Source organism: Lithobates pipiens, unplaced genomic scaffold, assembly GCF_037356315.1.
Source record: "Lithobates pipiens isolate NorthernLeopardFrog02 unplaced genomic scaffold, aLitPip1_a1.2 Scaffold_16, whole genome shotgun sequence".
NCBI classification, from domain to species: Eukaryota; Metazoa; Chordata; class Amphibia; order Anura; family Ranidae; genus Lithobates; species Lithobates pipiens.
The window spans coordinates 559,785,260-559,799,096 of NW_027507748.1; the positions used below are offsets into that span (position 1 = coordinate 559,785,260).

Sequence of the window (13,837 nt, forward strand, 5' to 3'; positions counted from 1 at the left end):
TATATATATATATATATATATATATATATATATATATATATATATATATATATATATATATATATATATATTTTTTTTTATTATAATATTTTCAGACCAATCACGAGCTTGCTCCTGATGAGCGGCAGTAAGCCGCGAAACGCGTAGAGCTATTAGTTGCCGTGTATTCCGGTACCCCAATCTCAACAGCGCTGACTTTTGAAATACTGTACTAATCATGTTTTTTTTTATTAATTTATTGCAACAACCATGAAGTCATAGATTCATGTAGTTGCCATACTCTATCAATTGTCCATTTGATCATTATCATTGGTTATTTTATGTATATAATGGAGGTGCGCTTTTATAACTTATTCTGTATTGGTCATTATGATTGTAAAAAGTAAAATGTTGATGTAAATGATGTGTTTGTTTGCGCAGCTCTCCATATACATGTAATCAGTCTTTGCTAGATAAAAAAACTAATACATTTTTTTCAATAGCCACTTTGTCGTTTTTTAACCCCGTACTTCATAAGTCCCGCCCAGCTCTTGTTTTTAATTCTTGCCTTACAGAGTTTAATAAAATTAATATGACAATCGTGGCCATCATGTAAAAAAACCAAAAGCATCAGCGTGATAAATAGTAGCCAGTCAGCAAAAGTCAGCCTAACCAATTCAGCTCTTAGGATGTACTACGTACAGTGCGTTGAAAAAGTATCCATACCCCTTGAAATGTTCCATGTTACAACCAAGAAAACCGGATTTTTAAACCAGCTTACCGTTAAAATCCTTTTCTTTCATGTACATCAGGGGACAAAGAGCCATAGTAGTTACTATGTGGGTTATATGGACCACTGGTAGGTGATGGATACTGGCATGCCCCTAAGGCAAGATGTGTACTCCTAATATAATATATTCCACTACTGGGAGTCCTCAGTTTTGTAGCCAAGCAATACAAGTGTACACCAAAAAAGGAGGGACCTCTGTGTCCCCTGATGTACATCAAAGAAAAGTATTTTACAGGTAGGTAACCCGTTTTAAAAATCCTTTTTTTCTTACATCAGGGGACACAGAGCCATAGTAGTTACTATGTGTGATGTCCCATAGCAATGGCAACTGAAGGGAGGGAGAGACAACCAAAAATAAATAGGAGGCCAGAGGACTCATACTGCAGCCTGTAGTATACTGCACCCAAAGGCAATATCCTCATGACCTTTAATATCGATTTGATAAAATCTGATAAACGTATGAACCGAAGACCAAGTCGCGGCCTTACAGATCTGAGCCATAGAGGCCCGATGATGCACCACCCAATAGGCACTAAATGCCCTGGATGAGTGTGCTCTAGCATAAGAAGGAAGAATTTACTTCTTAAGTCGAATGCTTGAACAATCACTTAACGAATCCATTTGGAAAATAGTACATCTGCATGTCCACATTTTGGACTTTCTGGCAGTACAAACAAAACATGTGTTTTGGGAACCTGAGTGGTCGCCTTTAAATAGACTCTGATTGCTCTTACTACATCAAGAGAATGTAGTGCTTTCTCTTCCCTAGATTGAGGCTCTGAGGAGAAAGAAGCAAGAATAATATCTTGGATATAAACGAAAGAAAAAAAAAACTCTTACCACTTTTGGTAGGAATTCAGGATGAGGACAAAAAACAAAACAAACAAAAAAAACACCTCATCCTTATGCATGATCAAATATGGCTCTTTACCAGACAGAAGCTAGTTCCGATACTCTTCTAGCAGAAAGATTATCTTTCTTGACAAAAGAACCAAGGAAATTTCTCTTAAAGATTCAAATGGCTGATTCAGCAAAGCTGCTAAGACCAAACTTAAATCCCAAGGATTTAAAGGTGCCTTGATAGGGGGAATAATCCACGTTTCCCCCTGAATAAGCTACGCACCAAGATTGGGAAGCAAGAGGCCATTGAAAACACAGACAAGGCCAGGATCTGGCCCTTGATAGAAGTCAAGGCCAGCTTTATTTCAGATCTCATTTGCAGGAATCAGGGATCCCTACCTATGACATACTTCCTGGGGTGCCAACCCCTGGATCCACACCAAGAAACATATGCCTTCCAGACCCTATAGTAAGTGATTCTGGAAGCCTGCTTCCTGGTATCAAACAAAGTAGACACTACCGAAAGAGATCACCCATGATCCTTTATAAAGTGGGATTCAACAGTCAAACCTGTTAAATTTTTCATCCGTAAGGCAGGATGAAATACCGGACCTTGTGCGAGAAGGTCTGGCTATAATGGCTAATCCTACTGGCATCTTTATGATCTCGGTAAAGAAAGATCTTCTGGGACCCACTAGAATCGCCATCCTTTCGTTCCTCCTTAATCCTGCGGAGAAGGCGCGAAAGTAGCAGAACTGGAGGAAATGCATAGATCAGTGAAAACTGATCCCATAGGGAGACTAATGCGCTTGTTCCGCCTGCTAGCGGATCCCTTGTTCGACACAAAGTTGTCGACTTTGTTGTTGAATCTGGACACGTATAGGTCCATGTCCGGAATACACCATCTCTGACATATTGCTAGGAAGATGTCGGGGTGAAGAGATCATTCTCCCAGAAATAATTATCAGCGACTCAAGTAGTCCGCCTGCCAATTCTCTATTCCTGAAATTAAAAATTGCTGATAAGCAAGGAATGTTGTGTTCTGCCCAAGCTAAAAAATTATTCACCTCTTTTTGGGCTGCATGACCTCTCGTACCCCCCCCCCCCCCCGGTGATTGATGTAAGCCACCACTGTGGCCTTGTCAGACTGAAACCTGACAGGACAGTCCCATAGTCTGACCGTCCCAGATTCTAGGGCCAGACGTACTGCCCGAATCTTCCAAAAAGTTGATAGGCAAGGTCCTCTAACCTCTATCTCCCCTGGACAGAATCTTCTTCCAGGGCTGCTCCCCAGCCTGGAAGGCTGGCATCCGTTTAACACCTTCCAGGATAAAGATTTTCCCTTTTGCTGGATAACAACCACCAATTTAGGCTCTGACTTACTTCGGGAGCCAAGTGTATTGGAAACAAACAAGACCTGAATCTTTTTATGCCAGACCAACAGGATGGGGTTTTGAAGCAGCTTTTTGAGTAAAAACGGTGCGTAAGGGCCTTGAAGGAGACCACCATTTCACCTAACAATCTTCTGCACAGCCGAATGGAAGGAATTTTCCTTTGTTTTGATAAATTGAATTAGTTCTACAATGGAACAGATTCTTGTCTGGGGTAAGAATACCTTCTTTTGTATGGCATCTATAATCAGCCCCAAGTACTGTAATCTCCTTGATGTTTTAAGGATAAATCTTCCTAGGCTAAGTATCCAACCCAGAGATTTCAGGTAGTTACGGCTGTGATCAGACTCTGGTTTAGACTCGAGACTGAATCGTCTATTAAAAGTATATCTTCTAAATAGGCTAGGACCGTGAGCCCTTAATCTGGCTAAAGGAGTTGCCAGAATCTTTCAGAACACCCGTGGTGCTGTGGCTAAACCTAATGGCAGGGCCACAACTGAAATGATAATTTTATATAACAAAACACAGAAATTTCTGGTGAGAGGGAAAAATTTGGCACATGGACATATGCTTGATATCGATTAAAGTAAAAAAAAAACTCCCCTCCTTGCAGGATGGACACAACCAATCGGATTATGAAAGGATCAGATGTTTAAGTGCCGATTCAGATATTCGAGATCTAGACTGGGTCTTACCTCTCTGTTTGGTTATGGGACCGTAAAAGGTTTGAGCCAAACCCTGTGCTCTGTTCTACCAAGGGAACCACTGATATCACCGACTGGGATAATAGCTGATCCAGAGGCCAGAAAGTCACTTTTTTTCTGGATCCTTGGGAACATTTTCCCTTAGAAAAAATGAGGAGACGGAAACTCTCGGCACTCTAGTCATAATCTAGAGAAAAAAACGGCAGAAATCTGTCTTTACAATGTTCCTGCCAGATCTTTGAGAATCGCAGGACCTTTCCCCTCACCCGAACAAGTGGGGGTGCCTCTTTATGAGAAGGCTTTAGCATTCTGCTTTGTGGGCTTTCTGCCCCAAGATCTCTTCTGACCTGGTGCTGCCCTTGGGGACTTTCATTTGAACCTGACGGTTGAGGCCATCGAGACGGCCTAGAGGCAGATGCCCCTGGCATAGGAGAGGCAGCACGATTACAAGGAGAAATGTTTGAACCTCTTCTTTACTAGTAAAAGAGAGCTTTCCCCATTAGAGGTTCTTTTGGCTGTACTTATCCAGATCGTCTCTAAATAGCCGTACCCCATGAAGGGGAAAAAACTGGCTAATGCCGCGTACACACGACCCAACTTAGGTCCGACAGACTTTCGACGGAGTTCTGATGGACTTTCCGAATGAACGGACTTGGCCACACACAATCACACCAAAGTCCGACGGATTCGAACGTGATGACGTACGACCGGACTAGAATAAGGAAGTTCATAGCCAGTAGCCAATAGCTGCCCTAGCGTCAGTTTTTGTCCGTCGGACTAGCATACACACGAGCGGATTTCTCGGTAGGAACTGGGTCCGGCGGAAAAATTTGAAACATGTTCCATTTCTAAAGTCTGTCAGACTTTTGCAAATCAAAAGTCCGCTGCAGCCCACACACGATCGAATAGTCTGCCGGAATTGTTCCGTCGGACCTTTGATGTTGAAAAGTCTGGTCGTGTGTACGCGGCATAAGAGCTTTTCACATGGTGCTTCGGCTGATTAATTTTTTAAGCCACAGAACTCTGCGAGAATGCACTAGTCCAAGCATAAGCCATAAGGCTTAAATGATAAGAGTCCTTCATAGCATCTACTGCGAGACAGTGCGTCAGATACACCAGCCCATTGCCGGGCCTGCGGATCAGGCAGAATTTCGGGTATCTCCACAAACTGTTCCTTAATGGACTGAGATCACATCAATTGCAGCAAGAGCCGGCTGCGCTACTGAACTTGCAAAAGACATATTGTCTTTAAAAGGAAATCCAACTTTTTATCTGTTGGATCCTTTAACATCAGTGCATTATCCACCGGACACGCGAGAATCTGCTCACTGAGGCGATTGCAGCATTTGCTGGAACCCCCCCATTTTCTTTATAGAAATCCTCTTTCATAAAGTGTGGAGAATTTCTTGGGAGGATAATGTTGTTTATCCGGATGTTCCCATTCAGAATAAATAAGCTTTTTAGCCATGCATGAATAGGAAAAAACATCCCCAGATGGGGGAGGTTCTAATGAACCCAATTAGGAGGTAGGTTCCTCAAGAGCCTGTGCTGCAGGCAGCAAAAAAGGTTAAAGGGGTTGCAAAGGTAAATGTTTTTTCACCTTAATGCATTCTATGCATTAAGGTAAAAAAACATCTGACAGTGCCGGCGCCCCCAGCCCCCCGTTTTACTTACCTCACCCCTCGAAAGTCCCGCGCTCGTCCCCCGACGTCCTTTCCATCGTTCAGACTAGCCGCTGATTGGCTGGAGTGGATGGATGGAAAGCAGTGCAGCCATTGGCTCGCGCTGCTGTCAATCACATCCACTGACGTGGAGCATCGGGGGCGGGGCCGTGTGATACAGCGAGCGGCTATAGCCGCCGGCAGTATCACAGGAGCGCGCCCGTAGATGCTTCTCACCATGCGAGGGAGCTCGCATGAACGTGAGAAGCACCTGCGGGAGGAAGCCGAGACAGCCGTCGAGGGACCCCAGAAGAACAGGTTCGGGGCCACTCTGTGCAAAACGAGCTGCACAGTGGAGTAAGTATAACATGTTTGTTATTTAAAAAAAATATATAATTCACTTTACAATCCCTTTAAGTAAGGGAGTACACAAGCAATCTGTCTTATGATGCTACTCCTTCCATATTAGGATCCACCGAAGTGGATAAATATTTGGGAAGATCTACCTGATCCCCAGCCTCCTGCACCTCAACAAGAGGGTCCTGAGGACTAGATGGGAATCTGCTATGTTTAGCCCCACTATGGAGAGACATCATAGCATTAATCTTCTTTCCAATTTACAAATGGTAGAAGAAAAAAACCCTTTTGTATGATATATACAGGGACTGAAGTGTTTTATGCAAAATTCTTGAGAAAACCTCCTTTACCTTATCCTCGCAGCAGGGTTTTATCAGCGATAAAGACCCAATCTTCGCCCTTCACGGTGGGCTCCAAGACCTTTTAGGACACCTTTAGGAGCTGGGGAACGTCGGGTTACCCACAATTCGGGACCTGCAACAGCACCCTGCCAGTAAAAACTTTATGGCCTTACTACCAAAAAGTACTGGATCCCAAGGCCCAGCTCTCTAAAGAGAATCGTTAGTAAGCAAAACCTTGTTTCTTTGGACACGAGGCCTGGGTACCATTCATTTAGCCCTTGAAAAGACATCAGAACGGATCCGGTCAGTATGGCTAGCCCCAGCAAGGATTGCTTCAAGTGGAGCTCAGCACACAAAAACTTTACTCGTGACCAACACCTTAGACACTGGTGAAAAACTGAGGACTCCCAGTAGTGGGAGGGGTTATATAGGGAGTAAACGCCTTGCCTTAGGCGCATGCCAGTGTCCATCACCTATCAGTGGCCCATATAACTCACATAGTAACTACTATGGCTCTGTGTCCCCTGATGTAAGAAAAGAAAAACATGTTGCAACCATCATCTTTTTATTTTACAGGGCCTCCACTTTCAGATAATAATGTTCTGGGGGTTCAAGTAATTTTATTGCCAAAAATAAATATTTTTACATGCGTGCAAAAATGTAAAAAAAAATGTTGCTCTAGAGTCAAAGCGTTTAAAGGACACGTGCTATGTTGAAACTAGATGGCATTTTCCTGCTTGGTTGCAGGTTACAATAAAATGCTGTTATTCTTCCTACCTGAGTGCTGGCTTCTGCAGCATACAGATGCTCAGGTTTCTGACCCCTTTGGTCAACACTAAAATATTTGCAATGGTTCCATTGGACTACTGGTGGGTTTTGTGACGTTGTCTGTGGGCCATTGGGTACATTCAGCTGCATTACCACCACACCCAGGCTTGAAGGGTTGACACCTGTAATGACAATACATGGTTACCCAAGAAGGAATACTTGCATGTCAAAAAAAGCAAAATGTGTGGATAACTGCTAAGAAAAATACATTCAGCTCTACCTATAATTAAACACATTAATATAGAACAGACATGCAAATAGATGTTCCAGATAGAGAAGCAAATGTCTTAGTGTGCATGTTCCTTCAGTGTGTATTCCTGTCTATAAAACAGATGGATGGCTCACAAACTCTTCATTTCACATATTGCTTGCTTATTTTTAGGTATCTGTACATAAGATGAGTCACATGTTTTGAGAGACTTCGTGACAGCTGATTGCTACCTCTCACCAGTCAAACAGATTACTGGAATTCTCAAGCTAGTTTTTGTTTTCAGGAAGAAAGGTGGTTTTTAAACTCTTTAAAACAGATGACATTTTCACGATGCCCCTATTTTGCGATCGGGTTTTTAACTCTTTATATGCCAACATATTATGGCTCACCATTTACAGCATATAAACATAAAATGTTACAAAGTCAGCTCCAGGCTTTCAAATAGAAGTGATTCAGTTCTAGAATTATATGTCCCAGGCTCACCTGTACCCTCAGGAGGCCCAGGACATCCTTGGTCAGTGTTAGGATGGAGAGCAGAGGGGGGGTTGAGAAACATTTGTGTTCCGATCTTCCAGTAATTAACCCAGAATTACTCAGCTCACTCTGAGCTATTCCAAGTTCTGAGCGGTCAAGATACTAAACAAAAACTGAAGATTGATGAATTTGTATTCAACGTGCTTGAATCGCAAAACAGAAGAGCCATTAGGAATATAAAGACAGCCAAAAGTGGATCGACAATCAGCTGGTTCAGCAGGGACCAGGCAAATTTCGATCCATGTATGGGCACGGAGGTTGTACAGAAGTTGATGGGAAAATAGACTTTTGTACAACCGTCCTGTTGCATTTTCACCGCTCATTTTGTGCTGCAGGCTATAGCCAGCAATGCTGATCCATGTATTCTGACACAGGGGAAGTGTCTGTGCTGTCAGAATACAATAGCTCAGAGGGGAGTATTGCCCCATTCACATCAAGTCATGTTTTTCATCCTACCTGCTGCTTGAAAAAAAATAAAAATAATAAAAAGATCCATGGGCTGCCTAACAGACCCCTGACTGCTACCATAAAGAGTACCTGTAAGCCTAAATATGTCAAAAAGAAAAGAAAGAAAAGTAAAATAAATTAAAAAAATGTAAAAGCCCCACGCATAAACGTGTGTATGGGGTACACAAATATGTAAAAAAAAAAAAGACAGCTGCTCAACACATACATACGCAACACCGCACAAACTATAGAGAAAAGAATGCATTCTTCTAGGGCAGCGATGGTGAACCTTGGCACCCTAGATGTTTTGGAACTACATTTCCCATGATGCTCATGCACTCTTCAGTGCAATTGACCACCATGGGAAATGTAGTCCCCAAAACATCTGGGGTGTTTTGCCATCACTGTTCTAGGGCCATCATTTACTTGTCAACTCCAAACTGATGAGCTCTAGTGGTGCCCGTGGACAATTTTGGGCATTGTAGTTTTTTTTTTTACTGTTTTGCAGGCATACAATTTTAAGGCTTGATATATACATTTACTTTACAGTCTCATCTTTTATATACAGTATAAACAGAAAATTTGGAGATCGCTTCTATGAAAAAGAGAATGCTGCATCATTGTACTTATGAAAGGGGTATTAAAAAGGGAACTCTAAATCAAAAGTAAGCCCTGCAGTGGGGCTCTCCCTCCCGCTGCAAGGTTTAAATGCTATTTTTTTCTAGGGGATAGAACTCCGTTTTAACTTCGACATGTGCGATAAGTAAAAAATATCCTGTCCTTTTTTCTCAAGGCATTTTTTTTTTTTTTACCTGAATACTGCTGTTGCATTTGCGGAGGACTGCAGGGGGAAGGAGACTGAGACATCTGGTACTGTTCAGAGCCAGGGGGAAGATAACCCACAGAGGTGCTATGGGAAAGCAAATTAAGTCATTGTCAATACAAGAGCATTTGTAGTACATGATGATTAAACTGATTTTATATCTGGACAAAGCTCAAGTCTTAAAGCGTTTTATTTTTTTTAGGGTAACAAGGGATCCTGTTCCTTTAAAGCACGTTATACAGCACAGTGCTTGTGCTGTGTCATTAGGCCCACCGTATCACCTGAAATACCCTGCTGATTACAATTCTCTCAGCACACAAAGTACATACAAGTAACCGCAAAACTTGATGCAAGATATAGGACCCAACAGATTACATCAGGACAACATCAGCTGACGCCTATAATCCCCTTTCACAATCTACTTTGTCTAGCTTTCACTTATGCAAAAATAATAAGTGATATCCAAGTGTATGTATATGGACTGAAAGAAATCAAATGTATTCACAAGTACAGAAAGTGTACTTGGAGTTAATATTGGGATCCTGCAGCCCCATTCTCAATGTAACCGCTGTACTTGCTATGACTCCTCTCGGAGTGCTAAAAACATTTTTGATAACACAGATGTTAGATTTGTGGGCTATATAGTCTTCTAGCATTGGAAGTACCGAATTTATTGCCATATAACATGCACCTTAATTTTGAGAGGGAAGTTTGAGAGGGAAGTTTGAGGGAAAAAAAATTGGATTTTTGTGCTCACCGTAAAATCCCTTTCTCTGAAGTTCATTGACGGACACAGCATCTTCATCTTGACCTTAGGGTTATATCACCCCTTTAGGGGAAGACTAGGCAGAACATGTTAAAAACAGCAAAACTGCACAGGGGGTGGTCCTACTGGCTATAACCCCTCACACTGCATCCAGCAGCTCAGTTCATCAAAAGCAGTACAACAAACTGGGGGGGGGGGGGGGGGGGGTGGGTGCTGTGTCCTTCAATGAACTTCAGAGAAAAGGATTTTACTGTGAGCACAAAAATCCTATTTTCCCTTTCATTCATTGATGGGCACATCTTCACCTTAGGGACATCCCCAAGCAGTGTCAAAAAATGAGGGGTGTGAGCAGCAAAAAAATTACTCCACCCATAACAACCAGAGCTCAACGGAAGAGTTGCAACCTTAAACAGCCGCCTGCAAATCCTTGTGGCCGAAGCAAGCATCCGAAGATGCTCTCACATCAACCTTGTAAAATTTAGTGAAAGTGTGAAGGGACGACCAGGTCGCTGCCTTACACACCTGAGAATAAGACATTTGATATCGGAAAGCCCAAGAGGCACCAATTGCCCTGGTAGAATGTGCCGTGACAGGGAAGGGAGGCGCCCCGCCCCCTTATGGCATAAGCCTGAACCACGATCTGTCTAATCCACCGAGAAATGGTGGCCGACGAGACCGTCAGGCCCTTCTTTGGACCAGCCACGGATACAAACAGCGAGTCCGACCTCTGCAAAGGAGTCGTAGCAGACATACACCCGCAGAGCCCGGACTATGTTCAAGGAATGCAAAGCAACCTCTTTGGGGTGCAACAGCCGAGGAGATAAGGACGGAAGCACAATGTCCTCATTTAGATGAAAGGCCGAAACCACCTTCGGAAGAAACTAAGGCTGCGGGCGCAGCACCGCCTTATCCTTGTGGAGGACCAAGTAGGGAGACTTGCATGACAAGGCCGCCAACTCAGAAACCCTCCTGGCAGATGTAATAGCCACTTGAAAGACTACTTTCTGAGAGTGTCAATAAGGGGATTTCCCTAATGTTTTCAAATAGCGGTTTCTGAAGCACCGAGAGCACTAGGTTCAAATCCCAAGGGAGGTAGCGGTGGTCGAACCGGAGGGGCCACATGTGGAACCCCCTGAACAAACGTACTCACCAATGAATGAGTCATCAAGGGTCGCTGAAAAAAAAAAAAAAAAAAAAGACAGCCAAAGCCCATATCTGCCCCTTAATGGTGCTTAAGGCAAGTTTTTGATCCACTCCTCGCTGCAAAAACAGCAGGATCTTGGAAACTGAGTATGTGCGTAGATGCCACCCCATCCTCCTCACACGTGGAGATGTAGGCATTCCACGTACAATGATAAATCTTCCGAGAAGAAGACTTAAACATAGTGGAGATTACTGAATCGGATAGACCTCGGTCCCTTAGCACCTGGCTTCCAACAGCCATCCTGTTAAAGCCAGCGACGGTAAAGCAGGATGAAGTATTGGTCCTTTCGACAGAAGGTCCTCTCGCATCGGCAGCTGCCAAGGAACATCCGCCACCATTCGTACTATGTCGGCGTACCACGGATGCCAAGGCCAATCTGGGGCAATCAGAATCACTGGAATCCCCTCAGCCTCTACTCTGTATAGCAGACGTGGTAGAAGTTTGAGTGGGGAGAAGGCATAAATCAGCCAATAATGCCCCCATGGAGCCACCAACGCTTCTGCGTCCGCCCAGGGATCTTTTGACCTGGCCACAAACCTCTGTACCGACTGCGTCGAGAGGCCAGGAGATCCACATCTTGCGTGCCGCACCTTAGGCAAAAGGAGCCGAAATACATCCAGATGCAGCGATCAATCCCCTTGATCCAGCATCTGACTTAGGTAGTCCACTTGCCAGTTTTCTACGCCTGGAATGCACACGGCTGACAGAGCCGACACACGCCGCTCTGCCCACCGCAGGATGTGAGCGACCTCCAGTGCTGCAGCCACGCTCCTTGTTCCTCCTTGATGATTGACATACGCACTGCCGTGGCGTTGCCCGACTGGATCCTGACTGGACGCCCTGCAGCCTCCGTGACCATGTGGAGAGGCACTGCCTGATCGGCCAAAGTTCCAGCACATTGATCGGCAGGCGTTATTCTTCCTGTGTCCAGCGACCCTGGGCCCCAAACGGTCAGGCTGGCATCCCTTGTGATCACCGTCCAATGAAGAGGAAGGAGCGACTTTCCAGGCTGAAGGGCCGGAGACCTCAGCCACCAGAGCAGGGAATCCCTGACTAGCTGGCTCAACGGAATTTGATAATCCAGGGACAATAGAGATTTGTCCCATTTGGCAAGATCTCCTTTTGCAAGACTCGAGTGTGGAATTGAGCATACGGTACCGCCCCGAAAGTGGCTACCATGAGACCCAGAACTCACATGCAAAAATGCAGCGACGACCACCTGCGGGACACCAACAACTTCACCGCAGTTTGAAGAGTCTGTAGCTTGTCCGAAGAGAGAAAGACTCTCGCCTCCGAGTCGTCCAGAAGCAAGCCCAGGTACTCCAGGCATGAGTCGGCACCAACACCGACTTCTGGAAGTTCAGTACCTAACCAAACTCCCGAAGAGTTTGCATGGCGATTGCCACATCCTCCCTTAATTCTGAGGCGGAAGCTGCTCTCAGAAGGAGGTCGTCCAGGTAACCCAGGATTGTGATCCCTCGCTGCCTTAGCAAAGCACCTTGGTGAAGACCTTCAGTGCCAACATCAGGCCAAAAAGGAGAGCTACAAATAGGTAGTGCTTGTCCCCTAATGCAAATCGCAGAAACCTGATATTTGATGCATATGGGGACATGCAAGTATGCACCCTTGATGACCAGGGACGCCGGAAAATCCCCCTGATGGAGTGCAGCGACCGCTGAGTGAACTGATTCCATCCTGAACCTTTGTACTTTTACAAAGCTGTTGAGGGCTTTGAGATCCAGGACCAGACAGACCCCTTCCTTCTTTCGGACTACAAACAGATTGGAGTAGAATCCCTGAAACCTTTCCAGTGTCGGTACAGGCACTATCATCCCGCGCAGCAGCAGGCCCGGTACTGCCCCGAACAGGGCTTCCCCGATAAGCCAGAAGGAGATGAAGGTTGGGAGGGAAAAAATATGTTTGGCGGGCAAGAAAGAAACGATCTTGTATCCTGATGAAACCAGTTTGCAGACCCACTGGTCAGAAAGTAGGGAGGTCCACCAAGCTGCAAACTCCCAAAGGCTACCCTCCACCCGTGAGTCGGGCAGGGACAAACCTTCATGCAGTAACAGATTTGTTCGCAGACTTGTTCGACTTGTGAAACCAGGGATGCTTTTGTCCCTCAGCGGGCGCCTTGTCGGACTGGGAACGCTTACTTGCCAACCCGGGTGGATGAAAAATCCACTTCGGAGCTAAAAAGGAGGGCCCTTGCCTACGGTGTGGCTCCTTTCCTGGACTGTGAGGGCAACGTACTGTTACCCCCAGTAACAGTCTTAATGTCATCCAGCGAGGCTCCAAATGGTCTCTCTCCCTGGAAGGGCAAATCTGCCAGTGACTTCTTAGATGCTTGGTCCACAGACCAGCGTTTCAGCCAAATCAGGCGACGTAGCACTACTGCCGATACTGAAGCTCTAGAGAGCAAGGGGGCCGTATCTAAGGCAGCATCAGACATACTTAAGGCCCTGCACCAACTGGTCCGCCAGCTCCATGCAGACTGGGGAAGCCTGTTGCTTCTCCAACTCACGGTGCAACAATTTAGCCCATTCAGTAAGCGTCTGAGACACCAGGGCCGTGGCTAACACTGGCCGCAATGCTGATCCCACCACCGCAAACATGGACTGGGCGACTGCCTTGGCCCTCCTGTCGGCAGGGTCCTTGAAAGCAGGGGTGGTTACCTTATTACCCTGGATTCCGGGGGGTCAACAATCGGAGGAGATGTACATTTCATCAGGAAACTCTCCTCAAAGGGGTAACGCAGTGCCATGCATTTCAGGACTGAAAAGGCCCGCTGTAGGCTTCTCCACTCCTTGTAAATAAACTTATCAAAATAAATTAGGCAAGGAAACATCTTAGCCGTGCGGGCCAGCTTGTGAGACCCGAAAGGGACTGACACCTCTGTAGATGCCCCCGCGGTATCCTCCATCTTTAGGGTATCCCGCACCGCCGTAATAAGTGCTCCTA

At 45.2% G+C, this 13,837-nt stretch overlaps 1 protein-coding gene across 13 annotated transcripts in view; it reads right to left on the reverse strand.

The window, feature by feature from the left end:
• Nucleotides 1–13,837, reverse strand: part of R3HDM2 (R3H domain containing 2) — a 178,915-nt gene that overhangs the window by 13,046 nt on the left and 152,032 nt on the right. For all 13 annotated transcript variants that reach the window (XR_013274629.1, XR_013274628.1, XM_077483578.1 and 10 more), the window contains 2 exons: nt 8,896–8,993; nt 6,841–7,013 (listed from right to left, as the gene is read on the reverse strand). Coding sequence is in view for 11 of the 13 variants with exons in the window: in XM_077483578.1 (XP_077339704.1) it covers nt 6,841–7,013; nt 8,896–8,993 (271 nt within the window). In the remaining 2 variants the exon portion in view is untranslated. The remainder of the gene's footprint in view (nt 1–6,840; nt 7,014–8,895; nt 8,994–13,837) is intronic.